At 41.0% G+C, this 26562-nt stretch overlaps 1 protein-coding gene across 2 annotated transcripts in view; it reads right to left on the bottom strand.

The window, feature by feature from the left end:
• Window positions 1-3282: 3282 nt before the first annotated feature.
• The window catches only part of Mfn1 (mitofusin 1), a 49969-nt gene continuing 26689 nt past the window's right edge, over window positions 3283-26562 (bottom strand). For both annotated transcript variants that reach the window (XM_045161681.1, XM_045161682.1), the window contains exons 9-18: window positions 26235-26302; window positions 18343-18464; window positions 16087-16213; window positions 15584-15688; window positions 15193-15295; window positions 14634-14863; window positions 11922-12074; window positions 9312-9508; window positions 6007-6141; window positions 3283-3933 (exon numbers count right to left, since the gene is read on the bottom strand). In XM_045161681.1, the coding sequence (XP_045017616.1) occupies window positions 3855-3933; window positions 6007-6141; window positions 9312-9508; window positions 11922-12074; window positions 14634-14863; window positions 15193-15295; window positions 15584-15688; window positions 16087-16213; window positions 18343-18464; window positions 26235-26302 (1319 nt within the window). In that variant the 3' untranslated portion in view covers window positions 3283-3854. The remainder of the gene's footprint in view (window positions 3934-6006; window positions 6142-9311; window positions 9509-11921; window positions 12075-14633; window positions 14864-15192; window positions 15296-15583; window positions 15689-16086; window positions 16214-18342; window positions 18465-26234; window positions 26303-26562) is intronic.

Genomic DNA, 26562 nt, shown 5'->3' with positions numbered 1-26562 from the left:
TCCCCTTTCCAAAAAGCTAAATGTCTTCACTACCTCAAGACAGAGAAAAGTCATATTAGTTCTCTCTGCCTAGAAAACAAACTGGACCTATACCTGGAAATGGCATGTCTCGCACAGAAAACCTGCTAAGTGTGCTCCTGGAGTCAATGACTGGTCAAGGAAACAAAATGGCAGTAATGTGACTATCGGATCTGGTCAACTCAACTTTTAAAAAAGTATTTATTTCAGAGAGACCAAGAGTGTGTGAATGGGCATGCCAGGGACTCCAGCCACCACAAAAGAAATCCAGATGCATGTACCACCTTGTGCATCTGGCTTACGTGGGCACTGGGGAATCAAATCTGGGTCCTTAGGCTTTGCAGGCATGTGCCTTAACCACTAAGCCATCTCTCCAGCCCAACTGTTAACTTGATCAGCTAGAACTTCGTGTGCGGATGTCATGTGCCAGTGCTTCCTAAATGTCAGTGCATGAGGATTACCTGCAGGGTGTGCAAACGCAGAACTGTGTGTCCTAAGCCTTGTGTTAGATTCCATTCAACTGAGACCCGAGCATCTGTATTTCTCGCAAGTTTAAAAGTAATAGTGGGGTGGGCATGGTGGCAAACATCTTTAATTCCAGCACTTGGAAGGCAGAAGTAGGTTGATCACCATGAGTTTGAGGCCACCCTGAGACTACATAGTGAATTCCAGGTCAGCCTGAGCTACAGTGAGAACCTACCTTGAAAAACCAAAAAAGTAATGGTGGGCTGGAGAGATAGCTCAGTGGTTAAAGGGATTTGTTTGCAAAGCCTATCAGCCTAGGTTCAATTCTCCAGTGTCCATGTAACACTAGATGCACAAAATGGCATATGCATTTGGAGTATGTCTGCAGTAGCAAGAGGCCGTAGGGCACGCATACTCTCTTTCTTGCTGATAACGAATTTTTTTAAATCTTATTTTTTCTCAATTTTTTAAAACATTTTCCATGATTATAAAAAATACCCCATGGTAATACCCTCCCTCCCCCCACTTTCCCCTTTGAAATTTCATTCTCTTATCATATCCCCTCCCCATCCCAATCAGTCTCTCTTTTATTTTGATGTCGTGATCTTCCCTCCTCTTATGATGGTCTTATGTAGGTAATGTCAGGCACTATGAGGTCATGGATATCGAGGCCATTTTATGTCTGGAGGGAGCACAGATAATGAGTTTTTTTAAGTAATAAAATGTTGGGGGCTGGAGAGATGGCTTAGTGGTTAAGCGCTTGCCTGTGAAGCCTAAGGACCCCGGTTTGAGGCTTGACTCCCCAGGACCCACGTTAGCCAGATGCACAAGAGGGCGCATGCGTCTGGAGTTCGTTTGCAGTGGCTGAAAGCCCTGGCATGCCCATTCTTTCCCTCTGCCTCCCTCTCCCCCTCCTTCTCTCTGTCACTCTCAAATAAATAAATAAAAACAAACAAACAAACAGTCAGGTGTGGTGGCGCACACCTTTAATCCCAGCACTCAGGAGGCAGAGGTAAGAGGATCACCATGAGTTTGAGCCCACCCTAAGATGACATAGTGAATTCCAGGTCAGCTTGGACTAGAGTGAAACCCTACCTCAAAATAAAAACAAAATCAAAATAATAATAATAAAAGTATCGTTGATGACCTTGGGGCCACACTTCAAGGACTGGTGCACCAGACTAATGACGTCATACCCACCCACACTGAAGCTCCCTCATGTACCTTTGTAAGCTAGGTTATCATACTTCAGTGACAAATACCAACTTTTTTATTTTTTAATTTAATTTTACTTAGAATGAATTGGTTGTACTAGGGCCTCAGCCACTGAAATCAAACTCCAGATGCTTGCACCACCCAGTGAGCATGTGCAGCCTTGCATATGCCTCGCCTTTGTGTGTCTGGCTTATGTAGGATCTGGAGAATTGAACCAGGATCCTTAGGCTTCACAGGCAAACACCTTAACCGCTAAGCCATCTCTCCAACCCTCAAATATCAACTTAAAAATATTTTTATTTGTTGGAGACAGAGAAAGAGAGAGAAGGCATACCATCGCCTCTTGCTACTGCAGACAAACTCCAGATGCATGTACCACTTTGCGCATCTGGCTATACATGGATACTGGGGAACTGAACCTAGTCCAACAGCCTTTGTAAGCAAGCAGCTTTACTGAGCTGTCTTTCCAGCATGTAACTGTTCATTTTTTATCCCTCACCCCACTGAGTGGCCTGTACTATTGTCTGAGTTAAAAATCAGTAATGAAATCAAAATAGGCATTTTAAAATTTGAATACTGTATCCCAATACCTGGTGTAAGTAATTTGCAAGATTTCTATAGAATATCTTCTCCTTCAAATGCCTTGAAAATAGAGGTATACCTGTTATGAAGTGACACCAAGTAACATCCAGGTGCTGAGAGGGGAAAAAAGCACTCAGAATTAAGGAAGAAGAAAAGCCCAATATTTTACCTTTCACATGAAACAGGGTCAAGTGCACTGGCCCCCAGGAATGTACGTTTTGAGGGAGTGACTTGTAGGTACTGATCTGTCAGTATCCTGATCGAGTGTATGCTGTGCCTCAGCAATGAGTCTCGGTGGTACTGAATCATTTGGTTCTTATTTTACACAGCAAGGTCTGAGAATGATGTCAGCTTAAGATATTTTCACTGAGATTTCAATTAATTTTTTGTTTATTTTTATTTATTTATATGAGAGTGACAGACAGAGAAAGAGGCAGAAAGAGAGACACAGAGAGGGAGGGAGAATGGGCTCACCAGGGCCTCTAGCCACTGCACACAAATTCCAGACACGTGCGCCACCTTGTGCATCTGGCTAACATGGCACCTGGGGAATCAAGCCTCAAACCAGGGTCCTTAGGCTTCATGGCAAACGCTTAACTGCTAAGCCATCTCTCCAGCCCTCAATTAATTTTTAACAGAGAAGCAGACATGATAGTTCAACCATAAGCTTTTCATTAATTAATACAATAATAACTTTAGTGGGGCCCTGGTAAATTCATGTAAAGTGAATGTCTCCAGGGGGTGAGACCAGTGTGTCAGCTCATGCTTCCTGAGAAAGTGCTTTTCAATACTGTTAGCCCACAGAGCAGCCCTGTGACACTCTGCCCACCTCACTGATGTGCCACAGTTCCCCCAGCAGTAAAGCTTTCCTTGCTAGACTCAACTAGAGTGAGGCCGAACGTGTTCCTAAGAAATGGACCAGGAAACTGGACCCAGATACTTTAACACGTGACTACAACAAACCTTTCTACTGCTTTTTATCAGATTTAATGAGAATAAAAGAAGGGCTAAAAACAGTGTTTTTATTAGTGGTTTACATACTTGCCTTAATGTCAAAAGTGACTGTACCTTGCATAAATAGTACACCCGAGAACATTCCACACCCCTTGGTGGTTAGAGCAAATCAGCTTATGAAACCAAACAAAAATTTTACTATTCCCTTAATTTAAGAAGGCATCAAAAACTAGTGCTGACAGAGAAGATGAAAAGATCATTCTCTAACTCCTGGATGCCAGGAAGCAGAGTTTTTAAGAATCAAAAACAGAGAAAGCCCTAATTAAGAGCTGCAGGACCCACCCCTCAGGGGCCACACAGTTGGTTTCACTGCTTTAAAACTAATTCATTATTTAACCCAAACAATTTAGTCTTTTCCCAACTAAAGCTAAGAACATATCACAACACTCTTCACAAAGTGCAACCCCCTGGACAGATGGTTACCAGAATCTATGCAGAGATCTGCCACTTAATCACAGTTAGTGTAATTCACACTGAAGTCATCCCATAAAAATAACAACTCTCCATCTTCCAAATCCTCTTTCCTCCTGTGCTGGTGGTCAGCAGAGGGGTCTCTATTGTTAAGAATCTTCATTGCTTGAGAGTAGAAATTGCTTAGAAAAATTCTCCAGCTCACTTTCAAGGTGAACAGCTTTATTTCTAATAAAAAAGAATAAAACACCAATCTAATTATCATAGTCAATGAGAACAGTGCATTCTATCCAGTCACAAAACAACTTCCAAGCTGCTGCTACGTTTATTGCTGTTTTTATTTTATGCGGCTCTCGCCAGCAAACCCAGACTCCATGTCCAGAAGTAAGTCAGGCACAGCAGACAGTGGAGCCATGGCAGCTTGCACAGGAGTTATACCTCAGTCATGCCTTAAGTACTTACCTACCTAAGGCATGAAGTACTGAGCAAGTCACTTCATGTGTATGCAGAGAAGCTGACAGCTACTGAAGGGTCCTATTGTACACCAACACTAGAGTCACGTATGAGGCAGTCAACTTCCTGCAAGAGGAGAAGCTGAGCTACGCTCACAGTCACAGATCTGGGCTGCGTGTCCCCATGCTCTGCTAGGGCACTTTCTCAGAGGGGCTCACTTGAACTCTCTTGCTCTATGTTGAGAGAAGGAAAGGGTATTGTTGTCTCTGAACACATGGGTGATGACACAGAAGCTACATGTGATGTGCTGCGCACTTCAATGAACAGACTTCTTCAGGCCCCTCTCCAGCACATCAGGCAAGAAGGCTGTGCCTCCTCTGGTAACAATGGAGATTCCAGACTGCCATGGCTCACTTCATGACTGGTATGGTGGTTTGAATATAAAATGTCCCCCATGAGCTGTGTTTAAACATCCTGTTCCCAGCTGCTTAAACTAAGTAGAAGGCGGAAGCATCAGGAGGTTACGCCTTGCTGGAGGAAGTGTGTCACTGAGGTGCAGGGAGGGGCCGAGGTGTTACAGCCCCGCCCCACTTGCTGTTCACCACTTCTACTTCTCCCTTGTGGACGTTCCTGCTGCGTTCCCCCACCATGATGGCCTTCCTCTTAAAACCAAAGCTGAGAATAGCTGTTTCTGGTTGTATATTTTGTCCCAGCAATGAGAAAGAATATGACACCCTGGACACTTTCAAGGAGAAGGGTGTCAGTGACTTCATTACTGTGGGACCATTATGGAGAGCACTTACACAAGCCTCACTGTTACAGCCTACAGGCCTGAGATCCACCAGTGACCTGCTGCTGCTAGGTTACAAACCTGCACATGTCACTGGACTGAATGCTAAGGGCAACTGTAACAAATTTATGTCAACAGGCACATGAGTGGTATGTTGCGCTGTCAACAGTTGTTCAGCTCCATAATAATCTTATGGGACCAGCATTATATTTAGGGTTCTTTACTGACCCAAACATGTGGCCAATGACAACAAACATACCCCCAACTTTCAGGACACTAGATAGTTCCTCTGACTTGTAAACACTGGCTATGGAGCCATGCTAGAAGTACTGTTTCAAGTAGCGTATGCCTTCAAGTGGCAGAGCTGCTCCGATGGTGCTCGTTCTGAACATGTGGGACAAGTAAGTGAGCTCAGAGTAAGAACTGACAGGTTCAGACCTGACAGTGATGCTTCCTGTCATGTTTCCCAAAGCATATCTTACTGAATCTCAAAGAATCGATAATAAGTTGTATTAGACCAGAGGTCTATGTTTCATCAGGAAACATCATTTACATTTAATGCTGGAAAGTTAAATATATATATTGTCTCCAACAACAGCAAACATTATGGTCCTTGGACCTACATGACGAAAAATGTTTTTTGTTTTTGTTTTTGTTTTTTGAGACAGTGTCTCATGTAGTCCAGACTAGCCTCAAAATCGTTAAGTAGCTGGGGGTGACCTGGATCTCTTGGTCCTCCTGACTCACTCCCCAAGTGCTGGCTGCCACATCTGGCTAAAAACTAGTTTTAAAGAATTTCTGTTCTGAAAGAGAATTAAGTAGTCTAGCAAAGAGTAAATTTAGGCCTATTAAGTTCCTTCTAATCCAGGTTCATTCTTTATGAACCTGAACACTCAAACTGCAAAACATGAGATTAACCATGAAAGGTCTTAGTTTAAACAAACATAGAAAGTTGTAAGTTTTAATAAAATTAATTAGTGGCTTTACATATTAATTCTGGTTATAAAATGCCAGTACATGTGGATGTTTGTGAGGGGGGGAAAAAAAGGTTTAAATACCTTAAGAACTTTGAACTGTTTTGTATTTTCTCCAGTTGATCTATTTCTTTGGATAGTCTAGCAATTTCTTCTTCTAGATGTCTTTGAGTAACATCTACTTGTTGGCACAGGCGAGCAAAAGTGGTAGCCATTTCTCTTAAAAATTAAAACAAAAAATTAGCCATAATACATGTCTTCTAAAATAATAAACTTTAACAAAAAGGAGAATAGTTTTATAAGTATCTGAATCATGGTTAAAGACACAGCTAAGAAGATATGCTCACAATAACAACAGGTTTCATTTCCCTAGCTCAAGACACAGATACTCAAGAAACCACATTACCTCTGTTGTCTGGATATGAACACAAAAAGCTGTAAGAACTCAGACAGGGCTATTTCTTCAGAAACACATTAAACATTATTTTCCCTTGTTCAACAAAAATAAGTTGTTAAGAATAGGAAAGAAAAGCCACTCAGGGAATGTCTATAAAGTAACACAATTTAATCAAGTTTCCAGAAGCAAATCTTCTATATAAACTAAGTGTTGACTACTGTATATCAGCTTTGGCAAATACCATGTTGTCTTTTCAAGAAGGAGCATATCTGGTGAGTGTGTGCCTCTAGCATATAGTTAACTAAAACATGGTCTTTCTGCAGCTGTTCCCTATACATCTTCACCTTTCCCCTGGCTTTTATCTCTACCAAATCCCAATATAACACATAAGTCAACTTTCAATATTAATACTTTATTAAATTTAAATTTACCCAGTTTTTTTAAAATATTTTTTGTTCATTTTTTATTTATTTATTTGAGAGCAACAGACACAGGGAGAAAGACAGACAGAGGGAGAGAGATAGAATGGGCGCATTAGGGCCTCCAGCCACTGCAAATGAACTGCAGACGTGTGCGCCCCCTTGTGCATCTGGCTAACGTGGGACCTGGGGAACCGAGCCTTGAACCGGGGTCCTTAGACTTCATAGGCAAGTGCTTAACTGCTAAGCCATCTCTCCAGCCCCAAATTTACCCAGTTTTTGAAGTTGTTTCCATTAGAAAACAAAGGATAACCAAATTATCTTCCAACTCTTTATTTCCCATAACTCAGAATAGTTATCACATGGGAAAGGTGCACTATTTTTGCTTAAATGAACCTTACACAGCTGATTTCTTCTGGAGATCCTAGTAAGTTCTTTAGAGAAAATATCTTCCTTAATACAAATAAAAATTAAAAGTATAAAAAACTAGAGCCCAGGAGGAATTTGGTGGGTTAATGAATAAACAAATGCCTGAAGTATGTTATTTGGAACAGTTCAACCTCTTTGCTAATTCCTGCCTCCTGGTCTAACCATCCTATGTACCACGCCAGTGCAATTCTTTGTTCTAGAGCTAAGCTACTGGTGGCATCATGATGGGGTTCCCAAATCCCCAAGCCCACTGTGCACGCTCTGGCTTCAGTCTCACTCCCATGCCCCGACCTTTCATACTGGCTATACTGCAGTGTTCTTCATGGTCTTGCACAGTCTGCTTCTCCCGCCTTCTTATTTCTGGTTTGAGTCATCTTTCCTGATCTTCCCGTTCTGCACATTCAGGTCTCTATGTCACCTCTGTTGTCAAAACTTCTACTGAAGACCCATCACCCTTCAGGCCTCAGCAACTTGACTGTCACATTTCTTGAATGCTCTCTTACATTACTATTTAGGGCTAGCCTGGTCTACATAGTGAGTTTCAGGCCAGCCTGAACTTGTCTCTGAAAAAAACAATAGAAAAACCAGACTCAGAATGAGCTTATGAACCACACCATATGTATCTCCTCACCTGGGACTAGAAATGTGCCCCCATTTTTTTTTTAAATGGGCAGAAGGGGTTTATTTCAGTTTATAGATCCAGAGGGAGAAGTTCCATCAATGGTAGAAGCTACTTTCATACATCCAAGCAGAGAGAAGCTACCAAACAGCCAGAAAAAAACAAAAGCAGCAAGCATGAACTTGCCACGAGCAGGACCTCCAAAGTTCAAACCTCTCTTTGTACCTTTTGGCTGGAATCAAATCTGCCTCCAAACACACCTTGGGACCCCAGGACACCTCCTCCAGCCAGGCTGCTGGACAACCAAGTTAAAAACTTTAATAAAAAAAACCTGAGTCCATGGAGGCAGGGTGCCCCAAAATTTAATGTGGCAGGCACACTGACCATCACCTGGTCACTCATAATGAGCCTACAACTTGAAGAGGTGACATGCACCTACAGATAAGGCAAAGCGAGACTGCCACAGGGAAGAGCACTTCAAACTGACACTTTAAACTGCCTGCCGCTGCATTTGACAACTCCACCTTGCGTGCCTACTGTTTGTAAAGTATTTTATCTGGTCCCCTACTCAGACTTTCCTTGAGTTAATTTCAGTCTCTGCCTCTGACTTTGATACAGTCCCTCTCAACACTGCAGCACGGAAATCCCCTCCTAGCCATTCTGCAACCTGTGTAGCAGTGGGTGAAATGTACTGTGTAATGTGAGTTACGACTGGATAAAAGGACCTGTGATTGCCATTGGCCATAAGTACCAAGTGAAGTCAGTAGTGCTTGGTGAAGTTACATCAGTGAAATTGGTATACCTTGTCAATTTATTGTTATATAGCCCAGGATGGCCTCAAATTTATGATTCTGCCTCAGTGTACCTGGTAGCTATGATTACAGACATGTAACACCATGTCTAGCAAATTTATTGTCACTCAACAAATGTTGGCAGTGTAGGAACAAACCAACATGTTCGTCTGTTTGTTACAAAGCTTGCTTGTGCTCCAAGTTCACCAAACTACCAATGCCACACTGAGAGCTTTATAACAAATCAGGAGACACTGTGGATAAGTTTCCCAAGAAGACTCCATATCATAAAGACTCTTGGCCAACACTGATGGCTCATGTCAGTAATCCCAGCACTGAAGCTGAGGCAGGAGAACTGTCATTAGTTCCAGGCCAGAACTCATGACAGTGGGTTAGAGATTAGAGTGAGACTCTGTCTCAAAACAAAACAAAAACCAAACAAGAGTCTGCCCCAGCCCACTTATTAAATGCTAAAAATTTAGGCGTCAGTTTAGAAGCCCTATCTTAACAACATAACTTAGACTAGATCTGCTGAAGTACTGTCTTTTGAAAGCCTCCTGTCTACATATTTCTAGATGCTCACATCTAATCGACCAGGACAATGGGAGCACAGTGACTGGAGGAGGGCAGAGTACAGAAGTGAGGTGTGTCACTCCTCCTCTTCCTACCACACGCTCATTCTGCCTAGATCATGTGTCACGAGCATGTTGTGTACAATGTATCTTTCCACTTACTGTTGCACTTGGTGGCTACAGTTTGCACTGGTGAAGCTCACAATCATCTGCAGTTTTTCTGTTGCATAGTTTACAAACTGCTGCTTGAAGGCCCGCTCCTTGGCACGTGTGGTCCAAGTCAGCCTTTCATAAAGATACAAAGCTCCATACATACTTAATGAAATAGATATGAGTTTCCAGCCCACTGTTTTCCAAATCTGCAAGATAAAGTCACAGCTTCCTCTAAGAAGGAAAAAATATGATTTGAGAGAATATTAAAGGCATTTAGGCTCCTGAATTATTTTCTAAAAATGCTTTCTGCAAGGAAATCTAGTGGGGAAGGTCAGCATTACACATCAGGATGAACTTCCACAGCCTACCCAATTTGGTGCAGTGACTCAATGCCTCTCAAAACAGTGACAAGTGTATATATAGATATGCTTTTAAAAAAAACTTTTGTTTATTTGTATTTGAGAGAGACAGACAGAGGCAGAGAGAGAGAGAGAGAGAGAATGGGAGTGCCAGGGCTTCTAGCCACTTCAAACGAACTCCAGACACGTGCACCCCCTTGTGCATCTGGCTAACGTGGGTCCTGGGGAGTTGAGCCTTGAACTAGGGTCCTTAGGCTTCATAGGCAAGCGCTTAACCGCTAAGCCATCTCTCCAGCCCTAGATATGCTTTTTTTTAAAAAATTCTTTTTGTTTATATTTATTTGATAACGACAGAGAAAGAAAAAGGCAAATAGAGAGTGAGAGAGAGAGAGAGAACGGGCGCACCAGGGCCTCCAGCCACTGCAAACAAACTCCAGATGCATGCGCCACCTTGTGCATCTGGTTATGTGGGTCCTGGGGAATCAAACTTCAAACCAGAGTTTTGTTTTTTTTTTTTTTTTTTTTTTGGTTTTTCAAGGTAGGGTCTCACTCTAACCCAGGCTGACCTGAAATTCACTATGGACTCTCAGAGTGGCCTAGAACTCATGGCGATCCTCCTACCTCTGCCTTCCGAGTGCTGGGATTAAAGGCGTGAGCCACCATGCCCGGCTTCAAACCGGAGTTCTTAGGCTTCACAGGCAAGTGCTTAACCACTAAGCCATCTCTCCAGCCCCCTAGATATGCTTTGAATGAAAAGCAATTTAGTAAGAATTTCTAAACTGGGCAGGTGGCACATGCCTTAATCCCAGCACCCAGGAGGCACAGATAGGAGGATCACCATGAGTTCAAAGCCACCCTGAGACTATATAGTGAATTCCAGGTCAGCCTGAGCTACAGTGAGACCCTACCTTGAAAATAACCAAAGAAAAAAGAATTTCTAGTAATCTTTCAGAGAGATCTCACTGGCATTCAGAGAAGGCTGTACAGAGCAGCATCAAATCTTTCTCTGTGGTGCTGTAGATCAAATATTCTCAACACTAGAGCTAAGATCTCACCCCACTGAACCTTTTTTGTTCTAGCAATGTACAAGGATCACTTCTTTTATGTTCTGTGGTACACAGACAGGCAGGTGGACTGACTGTTTCTGCCGTGGCTGCTTGTTTCTGTTACACTGGGGAATGAGCACAAGCTTTAATGCAAGGCAAGTGCTTTGCTCTCACGCAGCCCTCTTGTACTTTTGTAAAATTTTTGAGGCAGATTCTCACTAAATTGCCCACAGTGGCCTTGAACTGACTCTAGTCCAGGCAGGCTTTGAACTTGAAATCCTCTTGCCTTAGTTTCCCAGGCGCTGAGATTATAGGCCTGTACCACAAGGCCCAGCTTAACCTATACAGTGGTGGTAATGCTTCCTTCCTAAAGATATATAAATAATGTATCTTCCAAAAGATATCAATAAATTATGCATAAGATATGCAAATGTTTATATGCATTTATGCTTATATACATTTATTTTAATATTTTATTAATGAGAATGAATTAATGGGTGTGCCAGGATCTCTTGCCACTACAAACTCCAGACAAATGTGTCACTTGATGCATCTGGCTTCATGTGGGTAATGGAACTAAACCCAGGTGAGGCAATCTCTCTAGCCCTAAATGTATATATTTTATGTTAAGATTAAGTCTATGAAATTTTAGCCAGGCATGGTGGTACATGCCTTTATCTCAGTACTTGGGAGGCAGAGTTAGGAGGATTGCCATGAGTTTGAGGCTGCCCTGAGACTACATATGGAAAATAGGTCAGCCTAGACTAGAGTGAAACCATACCTCAGAAAAAAAAAAGAAAACTGAAATTTCTCTTATTTGCTATTTTTAGCATACAAATCTGCATATTGCTTTATGGATCCTGGAAACAGGAGTAAATATGCCCTCTTTTCATAATCAAACAGGCAGATCTGAAACAATGTCAACTTTAGCTTTCTTTTCTTTAAAATGTTTTTGTTCATTTTTTATTTATTTATTTGAGAGAGACAGACACAGAGAGAAAGACAGATAGAGGGAGAGAGAGAGAATGGGCGCGCCAGGGCTTCCAGCCTCTGCAAACGAACTCCAGACGTGTGCGCCCCCTTGTGCATCTGGCTAACGTGGGACCTGGGGAACCGAGCCTCGAACCGGGGTCCTTAGGCTTCACAGGCAAGCGCTTAACCGCTAAGCCATCTCTCCAGCCCAACTTTAGCTTTCTTAAAGTATTGTTTCTTACCACTCCTCCAATAACAATAACACCCATTGATGTTCTAGATGTGAGCGATGCAAGTGTTGTTATTAAGGTGACCATGATTTCTTCTTGGGCTGCATTCTCTGGTGCTGCGGGATTAGCAGGAGCAGTGGGAGTTGATGCTAAAGATCTAGGGAGCTGATACAAAATGGTACAGAATTAACCAACTTCAAATGAAGTAGTGACATTCATAACCTTTTTTATTTTTAAAATTATAATAGCAAATGTATTTATATAATACATCTAAATAGGTCTATATAAGACCTCAGATAATGAGCAAACCACAAATACATAAAGAAAATAAAAATGGACCAAAAATTCTTTTTGTTGCTTTCTTGAGGCAGGGTTACACTCTAGTCCAGGCTCACTTGAATCTCACTGTGTAGCCCAGGCTGGTCTCAAAGCCACAGTAATCCTCCTACCTCAGTTTCCTGAGCTCTTGGATTCAAGGTGTGAGCCACCTGACCCAGCTCTTCTCTTCTGAGACTGCCTTACTATATTGCCCAGGCTGGCCTGAACTCAATGCTCTGACCTCAGCCTCCTGTAATGCTTGCATTACAGGTGTGCACCACCACAAAAATTGTTTCCTGTGACACAGACCAATGATATAAAGAACAAGAATAAATTTAACAGTGGCTTTATAGGAGCGAAACTATAATTCTTAAGGGCTAGAGATGTAGCACAGTGGCGGAGTACATGATTACCATGTGTGATGCTCTGGCTCACATCCCTAGAACTTTCAAAAAAATCAAACAGAGCCAGGTGTGGTGGCACATACCTTTAATCCCAGCACTTGGGAGTCACAGGTAGGAGGATCATCATGAGTTCGAGGCCACCCTGAGACAACATAGTGAATTCTAGGTCAACCTGGGCTACAGTGAGACCCTACCTTCAACAACAAAAAAAAACCTCCCAAAACAGAAGCTTCTCACATTCCAAACTTTACAGAGCTTGCACTACAAGCGTAAGGACCTAAGTTTGATCCCAAGCACCCACAGAAAAAGCTGGGCATGGCTGTGCACACTGTAACTCGAGTGCTGAGGGCGAAGATGGGAGGATCTTTGGGCCTAGCCTGTCAGCCAGCCCAACTTTAAAATAGGGAGCTCTAAGCTGGGTGTGGTGGCACATGCCTTCAATCCCAGCACTAGGGAGGCAGAAGTAGGTGGATTGCCGTGAGTTCGAGGCCACCCTGAGAATACATACTGGATTCCAGGTTAGCCTGAACTAGAGTGATACCCTACCTTGAGAAAACAAAACAAAAGCCGGGGAGAATCTTATTCCAGTTTCAGTGAGAAACTGGGTCTCAGGAAAATAAGGCAGAAGAGTGATAGAGAACGACACTGATGTCCTCTGGCCTTCACACCTATGTGTATGGAGTGCATGCACCCTATACATACATGCAATTCACCACGTGCATGCGCGCGCGCGCGCATGCGCACACACACACACACACACACACACACACACACACAGCCCAGATAAATTGGACTTCAAAATAAAAATCCTTTTGGTTGGGTATGGTAGCTCACATCTGTAATCCCAGGGAGACTGTAAACTTGGAAGGCTGAGGCAGGAGGAGTGCCATGAGTTCCAGGCCAGCCTGGGCTATGGTAAGACTCTGTCCCCTAAAGCCAGCCACCTGAACATATGAAAGCTGACTTACTACAAATGGGCATGAGAGATTTTTGTGGGACAACAAAAATGTTTTAAACTGGATTTTGGTATAGTTTATAGTTCCATACATTTTCTCAAAAAATATTAATAAATTTATCAATCTTTTTTAAAATTATTTATTTGAGAGCGACAGACACAGAGAGAAAGACAGAGGGAGAGAGAGAGAATGGGCGTGCCAGGGCTTCCAGCCTCTGCAAACGAACTCCAGATGTGTGCGCCCCCTTGTGCATCTGGCTAATGTGGGACCTGGGGAACTGAGCCTCAAACCGGGGTCCTTAGGCTTCACAGGCAAGCGCTTAACTGCTAAGCCATCTCTCCAGCCCAAAAATATTAATAAATTTAATTAATTAAATTGTAAAGCCTGAAAACAAAACCTTTTAATTATTTTATTTTTATTTATTTATTTGAGAGCAACAGAGAAAGAGGGAGATAGAGAAAATGGGCACACCAGGGCCTCCAGCCACTGCAAACGAACTCCAGATGCATGCGCCTCCTTGTGCATCTGGCTAACGTGGGCCCTTGGGAATTGAGCCTCGAACTGGGGTCCTCAGGCTTCACAGGCAAGCACTTAACCACTAAGCCATCTTTCCAGCCCAACAAAACCTTTTAAAAAAATAGTTTCGAAACCAAACATAGGGCTAGACAGATGGCTTAGCGGTTAAGGCACTGGCCTGCAAAGCCAAAGGACCCATGTTTGATTCCCCAGAACCCACATAACCAGATGTGCAAGATGGCACATGAATGTGGAGTTTGTTTGCAGCAGCTGAAGGTCTGGCGTGCCCATTCTCTATCTGCCTCTTTCTCTCTCTCAAATAAAATAAAATAAAAAGTTAAAAAAAAAAACCTGAACATTATCTACATTACTGTGTGAAAAATTCCTATACTAGTATATCCAGATCAGAAAGGACCTTATTTATGGCAGACATTAGTTCATAAATATGTGGACTTGGTGAAACCAGTTTAAGTATAAAAAACTGCATGAATGAAATCAGAATTTCAATGGGTAGACTCAAAGGCACATACCTGAAAGACGGGCTCTGACAATCCAAGCAGCACCCGCTGTGCGTTTGTAGAGCCCAAGAACCGATGCACAAGGGAAGACCAGCCCAGGGAAAAACGGAACACAATATCCTCTTGAAAATCTGAACATAACTTGTGGCAATTTAGGTCATAACTGAGATCAAATTTTTTGCAAGGGATCAGCGTATGAAGTTTATTCTGTATTCCAGCTGGAAGTAATGGCTTCAAATTTTCTGGAAAGAAGATTAATACATTGATTTTAAGAAAGAGTAGGACAAAACATTTTGCCTGTTTCATTTATATATTTATCTTGTTTTTTTTCTAGGTAGGGTCTTACTCTAGTCCAGGCTGATTTGGAATTCACTGTGGAGCCCCAGGCTGGTCTTAAACTCACAGCAATTCTCCTACCTCAGTCTCCAAAGTGCTAAGATTAAAGTTGTGCACTACCATGCCCAGCTTAAATGCAGCCTTCTAAGAAATTCACCCATGGGAAAATAAACCCTTCATGAAGAAAGGGGTGAGGGAGGGAAACTGCGTATGAACTTTCAAACATATGCATTACCAATAATCTCCTGCTGGGACTGAAGCATGGAGGCATTGACTTCATTGGTACACCGATCAGCCAAATTCCTTCCCATTCCATCTTCTATGTGCTTATTTAATTCCTGTAAATGATTATGGTAAATGCTTACTTTAAAAAAAAAACCCTTTAAATGTCACAAATGCTACAGTTTTAGATTTTAATCTGATTACTAGAGAATAAAATTTAGTGCTTAGTAAAGAACCCAGAGCCTCATGCATGCTAAGCACCTGCTGAACTGCTAAGCTCTGTGTAGTTTTATAAAAAGACGGTTTACAGTTAACACCCGTAGTCTGTATAATGACTGCCAAGAATACCATAATATAGTGCAAAACTGTTCCAGAGAACTCCTAATAGATACATTTTAACTTACACTTTTATAAACTTTCAGCACACTTGGGGTAGGATGAAACTCGGAACAAAATTCATCTACCAAAACAGACAGCCGGCAAATTTCATCTGTCATTGCACATGAAACCTGAAAAATAAAAAATAAAAAAAAGAAAGAACAGTTAAACTGGGCATGGTGGCACACTCCTTTAACCCCAGCACTTGGGAGGTAGAGGTAGGAGGATCATCATGAATTTGAGGCCAACCTGGGACTACAGAGTGAGCTCCAGGTCAGCCTGGACTAGAGTGAGACCCTACTTCAACATAAACAAGTTAAAAAATTAAAACAATTCAGGACAACTTGGTCTATTTAGCAAGACAAACACATTCTCTCTACCTCCCTTCCTTCCTATCTGTTTTGCTTCCCTCTCTCCCTCCATCCATTCAGAATATCCATTGAGAAGGTTCTCATCTGACATTGGGGCATTTTCTGCATGACTGAGTCCTACCCCCAGGTCTAACCTTGCGACTGTAGTTAAGACTCACCTTGTTCGCCACTTCCTCGGTTACCTCCTTAATTTTCTTCTTAACATCCAGTGTTAAAAGGTTCATCTGGTTCCGGATAAAGTCCAGTCTATCAATTTGGTCTTCCCTCTCTTCCATTGAATAAACCCTAATTGTATTATGAAGAGTCATTACATGCACTCACAGGGTACATTAAAGTCACAAAGCAATTAAACAAGCTCCGCATTTATGTACTGAACATCTATTAGCATGACATATGAAAAAGGAAATTCTAAATTTCAAAATTTGAAAGGATTAAAATAGAATCTTATTTATTTGTCCATCTGCTCATATGGTAGCAGATTCCTGAAAAAGAAGGTCTGTTGGTACCTGGAAAACACAGACCTGAGATTTTTTAAAGAAAACTGCTAGCTTTAAGAGTTCCCAAAATATTATCCTCAAATCACTTCAGTGTGCTGTATTTGGTTCAATATTTGGGCCTATATTTCTAAAAAAAAAAAAAACTCAACAAGGTAAGCCAAATTTAGGGGCTAAACAAAGCATCAGCCATGCGGCTCTGACAGCAACACTATCGGCAAGGCTGTGCAGAGATGTTACCCCAAGGATTCGAGACTCGACGTTCTGGCAATTCTCTACTTTTGTACACAATGCATTCCTGACAAGCGTGCCAAAAGCTGTTACAACAGACTTAGAGCAAACATGGAGCAGGGGGTGTTCCTAGAAAGAAAGAGACCAGGGCCTCTTGCCTCTACAAACTGAACACTGGACGTCTGTGCCACTTTTTTTGCATTTGCCTTAGGAAGGCAGCTTGCAAACTGAAGCCCAGGCCAGCCAGCTTTACAAGCAAGCACCTTTAACCACTGAGCCATCTCTCCAGCCCCCAAGATACTTTCACAATTTCAATTTTAGCTGGGTGTAGTGGCTAATGGCTGTAATCTCAGGACTCAGGAGGCTGAGGTAGGAGGATCCATGAGTTTGAGGCCAGACAGAGTTACACAGCCAGTTCCAGGTTACACAGTCAGTTCTACAGAGTGAGACACTCTCAAAAAATAAACATCAATTTTAGCCTATCTTGGGCTTAAGTCTTTGATGATTTGCATGTTTCCTTCAAGTGGTATCACCTTACTAAAGTTCCACTAAGGATTAACAGCATTATTTTTGTCATTTCTAATTATATTCTGAGCTTTGTCTCAAGTGTAGCAACAGACCTTGTCTCAAATCAAGATTCTCCTGTCTCAGTCTCCCAACTGCTGGGGTTATAGATACAGACCTTATACTCTATAAAACTGTACTTTTCCCCTTCAAGGCTCATGGAAGACTTCGGAAGAGGAGACAGAAAGAATGTAAGAGCCAGAGGAAAAAGAGGAATACTGTAGAACAGTCTTCTGTTCATAAAATGGCTGAGGAATTCATGACCTTACAGCAACTGCTGTTACCTGCACAAGACCTGACAATATTGGGCCAATCAATATTCCATCATATATGATGGTGGAAGGCCAAAATAAAAAAAAAAAAAAAAAAGGAGGGAGTCATCAAAATAGAAGGACTAGCTAGGAAGAAACTGGATTCAGTATAAGGGAGATGGGATGGGGGGCAAAAGAAGGTAATGGGGAGAGGATTATGATTAAAATACATTCATTATGTACATATACAAAAACTGCCAACTACTTTTGAAGCACTGTCTCCCCCACCCTACCGAGACTAACTGATGCATCCATAACCCCACAGTGAACATAGATAATCCCACTGAGGAGGGCCCTAGATGGAGAGAAGGTAGGAGAGAGGGAACAGAAGAATATAACCCAATGGGAATATCACCAGTATACAAGATGTTCATACAATAAAGTTCTCAATTTAAACAAACCTACTTTTCATCAATACTGTTTGGCTCCTGTCATGTACTCACTTCTAGGTTTAAAAAGAACAGGCTGTGGACTGAATACAAAGAGGATCGCTTGAGTTGGACTTCTTCAGAAAACTCTGCTTGAAGAAACGGTTCATCCACTGCTTTGAAGACACTTCAAAGCCACTAAGCATTTTAAAATCACAGTTCCTACACAGGGGAACTGAGGTGCAGGGAATGTAAATGCTGCATTCAAGGTCATAGAATTAATACATGTATCTTTAAATAGTCACTTAAAAACATGCAAGCAGCACCAGTCCAATTCACAAAATGATCTTAGTGTGGTACGTAATTGTAGTGTAAGTGAACACTGCAGCCTTGAAGAGCTGACACGGTAGCACTGGCATTTTTGTTATGACAAAGTGAACTCATACCTTTTCTCTGCTGCCGCCACGTTTATTGAATCCATTATGTTTTTCACAGTGTCTAGTATCTGTTTAGCTCTGATAGTGTGCTGTTCAAACTTTGTTTTCACTGCTGACTTCGAGATACACTCCTGCGAGGGGCCCAAGCCATAACACATTACTGTAATTCCATCCCAACACTTTCAGGAATTTAAACACAAGAACTTGCTGGTTGTAATATAAACCAAAAACAAACAAAAGGTAGAAAAAAATGCATAACAAAATAAACACAACTTAAAAATACAAAAGTTAAAAAAAAATTAAAGGATTAAAAAGTAAAAGGGATTTTACAGCAAGTTTATATCTTTATGTGTTCTTACACAGTAATGTGGAATGGTTTGACTATATAACATAAAACATAAAATAAACGGCACCATTTTCAGTGTCAAGGAATGTTTCCTATTAGAGGTGCTATTTCAGTTCTAGTCCATTTATACCTTGTTTTAATCTTACTTGCAATATATAACCAAATCAAGTTTGAGTTGTTAGAATTTTTTTTAGAATTATTTTTAATTACTTGGATAACAACATCTTAAGTTTATCAAAAGGGGTATCTGTGGGTTTAACTATGGGTTAAAAGGTGAACAACTTAAAATTGTCATTATTAAGCAGCCTAAATATTTTGAGATCAGTTTTAGAAAGTATACCTGCAGCTCCTTCAAAACCTGCAGAGCAGGACATGCAGGCCTGCACTTCAAGCTCACAGCCTGTCACTGAGGTACTTTGTCACAAGTAGGCTCTCTCTCTGTTTCCTCTCATTTTTTGTTCTGCTCTTTTGAGACTGTGGAGTGAGAATGCTTTTAATTCCCTCTGTTCAAATCGTCCTTGCCTCATAAAATTAGTTGTTTTCTCTCAGCTTTTTTTGTTAAGATATCATTATCTCTTGAATATTCAGTAAAACTTCTCCTTAGCCAAATGTTCTATGTGGGGTTTTGTGGTATGTAGGCTGGCCTCCAGTTTGAGGCAATTCTCCTGCCTTGGCCTTCCAAAGTTCCTCAGTTGGAATTACAGCTATGAGGAGCACAGGTATGAGGGCTGCAGGCAGGAGCCACCATGCCTGGAAATGGGATTTCCTATACAGCCCAGACTGGCCTGGAACTCTCTGTGTAGTCTAGGCTGCCCTCAAACTCAAACTACAGGCATAGGACACCATATCTAGCTGTGGTTTTTAATTAGAATACAACAGAGTGCATCACATTAAGTGATACATATTTAGTTTGTGAAATTTTTGTTTCAATTTTTAACAAATGTATTTTTGCCATCTATATTTTTTAATGATTCATTATCAAAGTTAACAAAATTATTATTTTTACAACTGGCCTCATTTAATTTTTACTTCACAGAAAGTCAAACTCTCTACTGACATAGTATTTGAAAACTAAAAATATTTACTATAAAAAAAGAGCTGTGTTGGGCATGGTGGCACATACCTTTAATCCCCCAGCACTTAGGAGGCAGAGACAGAAGGACTGCTGTGAGTTCAATGCCAGCCTGGAACTACATAAGTTCCAGGTCAGCCTGGGCTAGAGGGAGACCCTGCCTAGGAAAAAAACAAAAAATACTAATTCTTAAAAATTGAGCTGGTCTTTGAAGACTCTAAGAATCAGTTACATATAAGTACATTTCATAGGAAATGCACAGGTCAATGACAACTCGGGTGTCAGCCAGTCTTTGACTTCCACCTGACAGGGTTCTCTGTTGTCCCCTGCTGCTGTACGTGCCAGGCTAGCTGGCCCTCGAGCTTCAGGGAACCCCACCCTACCTCTCCACAGGAATGCTGGAGTACAGAATCACACCAGTGTGCACATCTTTACATGGTTCTCAGGATCTGAACTCTGGTCCCCACACTTGTGCAGCAAGCACTTTACCCACAAAGCCATTGCTTCAGCCCACAGCGTGCTTATATTCTAGGACGAATTTTTATTCAGATTACACATCATTTTTCCAATGCTATGAATGTATCTTCTCTTCTTTGTGTATTTAGCTAATGCAAACTATGAAAATTACTTCTCGAAGCTTATCCTGTCCTTCTGCTAAAAGCACCTTTCAAATGTCTTTAAAAGGTAGTTACTTAATAATCGACATTTGCTACCCTGAACTCATCAGCATTCATATGCTCATTAAATGTACTATTTAGAAACTTTTTTATTTATTTATTTTTATTTTTGAGGTAGGGTCTCACTCTAGTCCAGACTGACCTGGAATTTACTATGTAGTCTCAGGGTGGTCTCAAACTTATGGTGACCCTCCTACCTCTACCTCCCGAGTGCTGGGATTAAAGGTGTGCGCCACCACGCCCAGCCTATTTATAAACTATGTTTACCCTTCTGCCTCTAAAAGTTATCTGTGCCTTTTACTAAAAAGTCCTTGTGTTGTTTTAGCTCCCTCAAGTATCCTGTTTGAGGTTCAGAAAACAAAACAATCCTGTAGATAGAGGGCACAAGGGACCACTGACCCAATCAACAGTGTGTAAGGACACCTTAGAATCCACCTGGGAACATCCCCTTCTGCCCCTGATGCTCCTTTCTCCATCACCCTCACTGATCACTGACAGACTAGTGACAGGAAGCTGCTGGGTTCCTGCTCTGCACAGGCCTAAAACAAGAACACAGCTTTGGGAATGCTTCCTTCTTTGAAACTTCCAATCATACCCAAGAGGAAACATACCATTATAAACTACTTATTTTTAGAGACAGGATCTCATGTAGCCCAGGTTGACCTCAAACTCAATATATAGCCAAGGATAACCTTGAATTCCTGATCCTCCTGCCTCTGTGCACTAGGATTACAGGAGTATACCACCACGCCCAGTTATAAACTAGTTATTTTTTAGTGGCCAAAACACAGTTTGATTTTATTTTAAATAATTCTACCTTGTAAATGTGCCAAATTAACCTTCACAGAAATTATAACAAAAGCATAAAAGTAATTTAAAAGGAAAAAAGGTTAAAAAAATTCTCTGTTCCTCGATGAGGTAGATCTAGATCTCAGCAATGAAGGTGTAGAGGCGCAGACACAGCACAGTGTTAGAGCTAGACTAGACGTGGAGAAAAGGGGCCAGAGTCATTGACATACAAGTTTTCAGATTCAAAACACACCATGACATGAACTGGAAGGAAGGAAGCAGTTCCGACTAAAAAGCTCCCCATCTACAGGAAGGAACAGTGCTCACACACTGATGAACTGGTCTCCACTGGAAGCATATAGTCGCAGACCCTCAAATCCTTTGTATTAGAAACTTTGTAACTATATAAAACCAACTTGAATTCCAATTTCTCGGAACATCTTATGCTATTTTAAAACTTAATGACGAATGGCATTACCATGGGATATTGTTTACAATCATGGAAGTTGTTAATAAAAAAAATTTGAAAAAAAAAACTTAATGACTAAGAACAAAAATGATAATCTCATCCTAGACAGTTTTCTGACTTGCTAATAACATCTAAAGAAATAAGCTAATCAACCATGCACAGTTACATAATTTTGACTATGAATACATGTAACTAAAATACAAAACAAACTTGTCAAGTCCCTTTAACAAAAGACCCACAAACTCTCCAAAACATGTTATTCAGTGTATTTAAACTGAATGCACAAAAATAATGCTAACAAACTTCTCATATAGATGTATCAAATGTTTACATATATGCACACATGTACACACACACACACACACACACACACATTCTTTTAAGAGGCAAGGTCTACAAAGTTGTCTGGGATGGTGCTGACCTCCTGGGCTCAAGTAACCTCCTGCCTCTGCTTCCTCCATAGGTGAGATTACAGGCCTGTGCCTGGCTTCTGACTTAGGCATCCAAGGTCAGTGTGGCCATCATGATCTCAGCACCAAACATGGATTCAGTGAGCTGGCCACAGTGGCACACCTGTAGTCCCAGTTACTGGCAGGCTAAGGTGAAGGGTTTCTCAGGCTCAAGAATTTGAGACCAGCTTGGCTAACATAGTGAGAGTCTGACTCAAACATAAAACACATCAATACTTGTCTTCTAATAATGTGGGCGTTTCCTACAGTTATGGAACAATTCTGTGCACATGTACCACAGACACAACACTACTGTCTAATAAAGCCCAAGTCTAAGTCTCACCAGGATCATTCTTTGTAGCAAATTTTCATGTTTAATATGAAAATTTTTTTCATATTATCCTTCTCCTTTATAAGCCTTTTATATCCTTCTCCTTTCATAAGCCAAATCGATGATGAATACATAATGGTGAAGCAATTTGGCCAAGAAATTCAAATTTCTAACTTGTCATTAGAACAATGCCTGTCCAAATGAAGGTTAAAAACAGTTAAGAAAAATGTTAACAAGGGAGGGTATTACCATGGGATATTGTTTACAATCAGGGCAGCTGTCAGTAAAAAATTATTAAAAAAAAAAGAAAAATGTTAACAGTGTTAATAATATGGGCCTTCTTGACTGCTTTAACCCCAACACGGTTCCAAGCCTTGTTTAGTGCAGCAGTTTCTATGTTCAAAATGCTTAGCTCCTTTGAACCACATGAATCTGAAGAAGTCCTTGGCAAAGTCCAAATTGAAATAATGAGTTTGGTACAGAGGTTTTCTGTTTTCTTTTGGCATGTATACGTAGGCTGTTTGCACAGGCCAAGGGTATCACTGTTTTCCCTCTATTGCTCTCCACCTTATTTATTGAGGCAGTTTCGCTGAACCCACAGCTCACCTATTTGGCTAACCAAGATGGCCAGATGGCCCTTCAGATGTGTCTCCACCTCCCCAGTACTACTATTACAGGCAGACACACTACCACTCCCAGAATTTAGAAGGGAGCAGGGCATCAGAAGTCAGGTCTTCATGCCTATGTAGCAAATGCTCTACCAACTAAGCCACCTCCCCAGCCCCTAGGGATTTTTTTGTTTGTTTGTTTTTTTGGTTTTTTTGGTTTTTTTTGTTTGTTTGTTTTTTGAGGTAGGGTCTCACTCTGGCTCAGGCTGACCTGGAATTCACTATATAGTCTCAGGGTGGCCTCGAACTCTTGGTGATCCTCCTACCTCTGCCTCCCGAGTGCTGGGATTAAAGGCGTGCGCCACCACACCCGGCTGGGATTTTGTTTTTTAAAATGTTTTTATTTACTTGCAAGGGGAGAGAGAGAGAAGAGAAGAGAAAATATGAATATGGGCGCTACAGGGCCTCTAGTTGCTGCAAACAAACTCCAGATACATGTACCTCTTTGTGCAACTGGCTTTACATGGATCCTGGGGAATCAAACCAGTGTCATTAGGCACTGCAGACAAGTGCCCTAACCACTGAGCGATCTCTCCAGCCCTGAAGATCTTATTCATAAAAATTTCTCACAAAGAAAAGAATTTTTAAAATAAAGAAAATGTGTATCAAGGTCATAATGAGTAACGACAGCAAAGAAACCAAAATATATCAATTGAGAAAAAAGGACTACAGCAAGACCCTTCCTTGAAAAAACAAAAAGTTGGGGAAGAAAGAATCAATATACCTGATTTAAAAAGTTATCAATAAGGGAATGCCAAAACATCCACATTCCACAATTATAAGTTCTTAAAGAACAGACAGTAAAAGTCAACTCAACCAGGTAACTCTGTTAAGATTACCACAGAAATTAATAAACAGAACCCCAAAGTGGTATTAATTAATTGACAAGTTAACTAAGAACTGGACCTAGATTTTGAAGATAAAGCAAAGCAATTTAAATCATTTGCAAAAAAATAAATAAAATTGTTCACAAATCTAACAATGGTGTGTGTGTGCATGCGTGCACAAGGCACAAGAGACTTAACACATGAATATTAGGCTACTAAATTTAAAAAAATACACCAATTTCTAGGAAATTAACCAAAACTGACATAAGAAGAAATATGGCCTTTACGTACATTTTTTAGTTTTAGGAATTCTTTTATTTTCTTTGTGTGTGAAATTTTATGAATAAAAATTTGGTGGGACTGACAATGTAATCACCAAAAGAATGCTTTGGGCCTTCATAATAATAATGAAATATATGAAGAAACTAAATGATTAAATGTTTTACCCAGCTAATTATTTCTTTCAAAATATTCAAATAATCTTTTTTGTTTGTTTGTTTGAGGTAGAGTCTCACTCTAGCCCAGGCTGACCTAGTACTCACTCTGTAGTCCCGGGCTGTGATTCTCTTACCTCTATGTTAAGATTAAAGGCATGCACTACCATGCCCACATCAAATCATCTTTTTTTTTTGAGGTAGGGGCTTACTCTAGCTCAGGCTGACCTGGAATCCACTATGTAGTCTCAGGATGGCATTGAACTTAGGGCAATCCTCCTATCTCTGCCTCCCGAGTACTGGGATTAAAGGTGTGTACCACCATGCCCAGGTCAAATAATCTTGATGCTCACTTTAATCACAGGTTTCTGTTTTTACTTTCGGTTTGCTCTAACTAGTAAGAATGGATTATGGATTCTCTTGTGAAAGCAAAAGGGGAAGAAAAAAGAAGAAATAGCAAGTGGTTTCTAAGTAGCTAGAACTTCATGTATCCTATGGTTGATATCTGAAGGCTCCTAAAAAGGAGAAGCATCACCAAGACAGCCAATAGATAGCCCAATAAACTTTTAAAAAAATATGTTAAATATTTTATTTATTTATTTATTTATTTATTTATTTATTTATTAGAGAGAGAGAGGCAGATAGAGAGAATGGGTGCACCAGGGCCTCTAGCCACTGCAAACCAACTCCAGACGCCTGTGCGACCATGTACATCTCGCTTACATGGATTTCTAGGGAAATCGAACCTGAGTCCTTACGCTTCGCAGGCAAGTGCCTTAACAGCTAAGCCATCTCTCCAGCCCTGATAAACATTTTGTCTTCACTTGTCTAATGGTCTTCTCTCACCAAAAATGAGTAAGAAAAGCTGAAATTTAGAAACTTCTGCCTAGTGTAGTCAACATTTATGTTCCTCCTACGAAAGCAGTTACTGCTTATGGTGACTAGTTACAGGCACATGTTTTCTAATACTGTAGCCTTTGTGTTCCTTCACAGTTGAGAGTGATATGGAACATAAGAACTATTTACACAGGCATTAGAACGTTAGCATCTAGAAAACTCTGGTCAGATATCAGGAGGAGAGTTGAGACAATCAAATGATCTATCACAAGGTCAATTAGCCTCCTTCCTCAGGTGCATACCCACACTTCAGTGCTTTCCCACCAGATTCTATAATTACTTTTACATTCCTTCAATTATCGCAAAATGAGAATTAGCAAGTGACAATACAGTCTAGAGACATAATACTCATGTCAAATGACTATGTTTTATTTCAGCTATGTTTTATTTCTATAAAGAGCATGGCTTTAAAGAAGGATTATCTTGGCCTTGCTATTATTTATTTATTTGTAAGGGGGGGGGGTTTAAAAATGTGTGTGCCAGGGCCTCTAGCCACTGCAAACAAACTGCAGATACATGTACTGCTTTGTGCATCTGGCTTACATGGGTACTAGGGAATCACACCAGGGTTGTCAGGCTTTGCAGGCAAGTGCCTTAACCACTGAGAAATCTCTCCAGACCTTTGCTGTTATTCCTTACCATCCTTGCCCTTGCACCACATTACTGAATACAAAGGATGTCATTCACTGTACCACACAAGCCTGGAACCATTCTTCACGTATACATAAACATACAAGGAATATCATCATCATCAATGCTCCATTCTTACAGATCATCCATTCTGCAGGGCTTCCTTTCTTCAAACCTTCTTGTTGTACTTGCTGTGTCAGTACTATACTTAATAACAACACAGGTTATTGACAGAGATAGATCATGAAAACTGCCATCACTTTCCAACCAAAGCAAGAGTTTTGTATTAACCATCAGTCACAAAATTCCTACCTCAAAAATTTGTTCAAAATTCTGAAACTCTTGTAACCTTGCCTGAAATCCTTCAGCAAGTGCCCCACCTGTAAGATATAGGCAAAGAATTTTATTTCTGTTTTTTGAGACACAGTCTCACTGTGGAGCTAGGCTGATTTCAAAACTCTCCTTCAGCCTCCCATGTACTGAGATTATATGTGTGAGCCAGCATGCTTGCTTGAGGCAAATATTCTTAAATCTTGTATGTAAGTCTTCTTTTAGAGCACACCCAGGAGGGATGTACCCAGGAACCTTCATGGCTGCCTGACAGTGCAGTTTTCTACACAGACTCACACACACCGAATGT

This window comes from Jaculus jaculus, chromosome 11, assembly GCF_020740685.1.
Source record: "Jaculus jaculus isolate mJacJac1 chromosome 11, mJacJac1.mat.Y.cur, whole genome shotgun sequence".
In the NCBI taxonomy this organism is placed as follows: Eukaryota; Metazoa; Chordata; class Mammalia; order Rodentia; family Dipodidae; genus Jaculus; species Jaculus jaculus.
The sequence above is the reverse complement of the archived record's forward strand: the minus strand, read 5'-3'. Positions and strand labels throughout refer to the sequence as shown.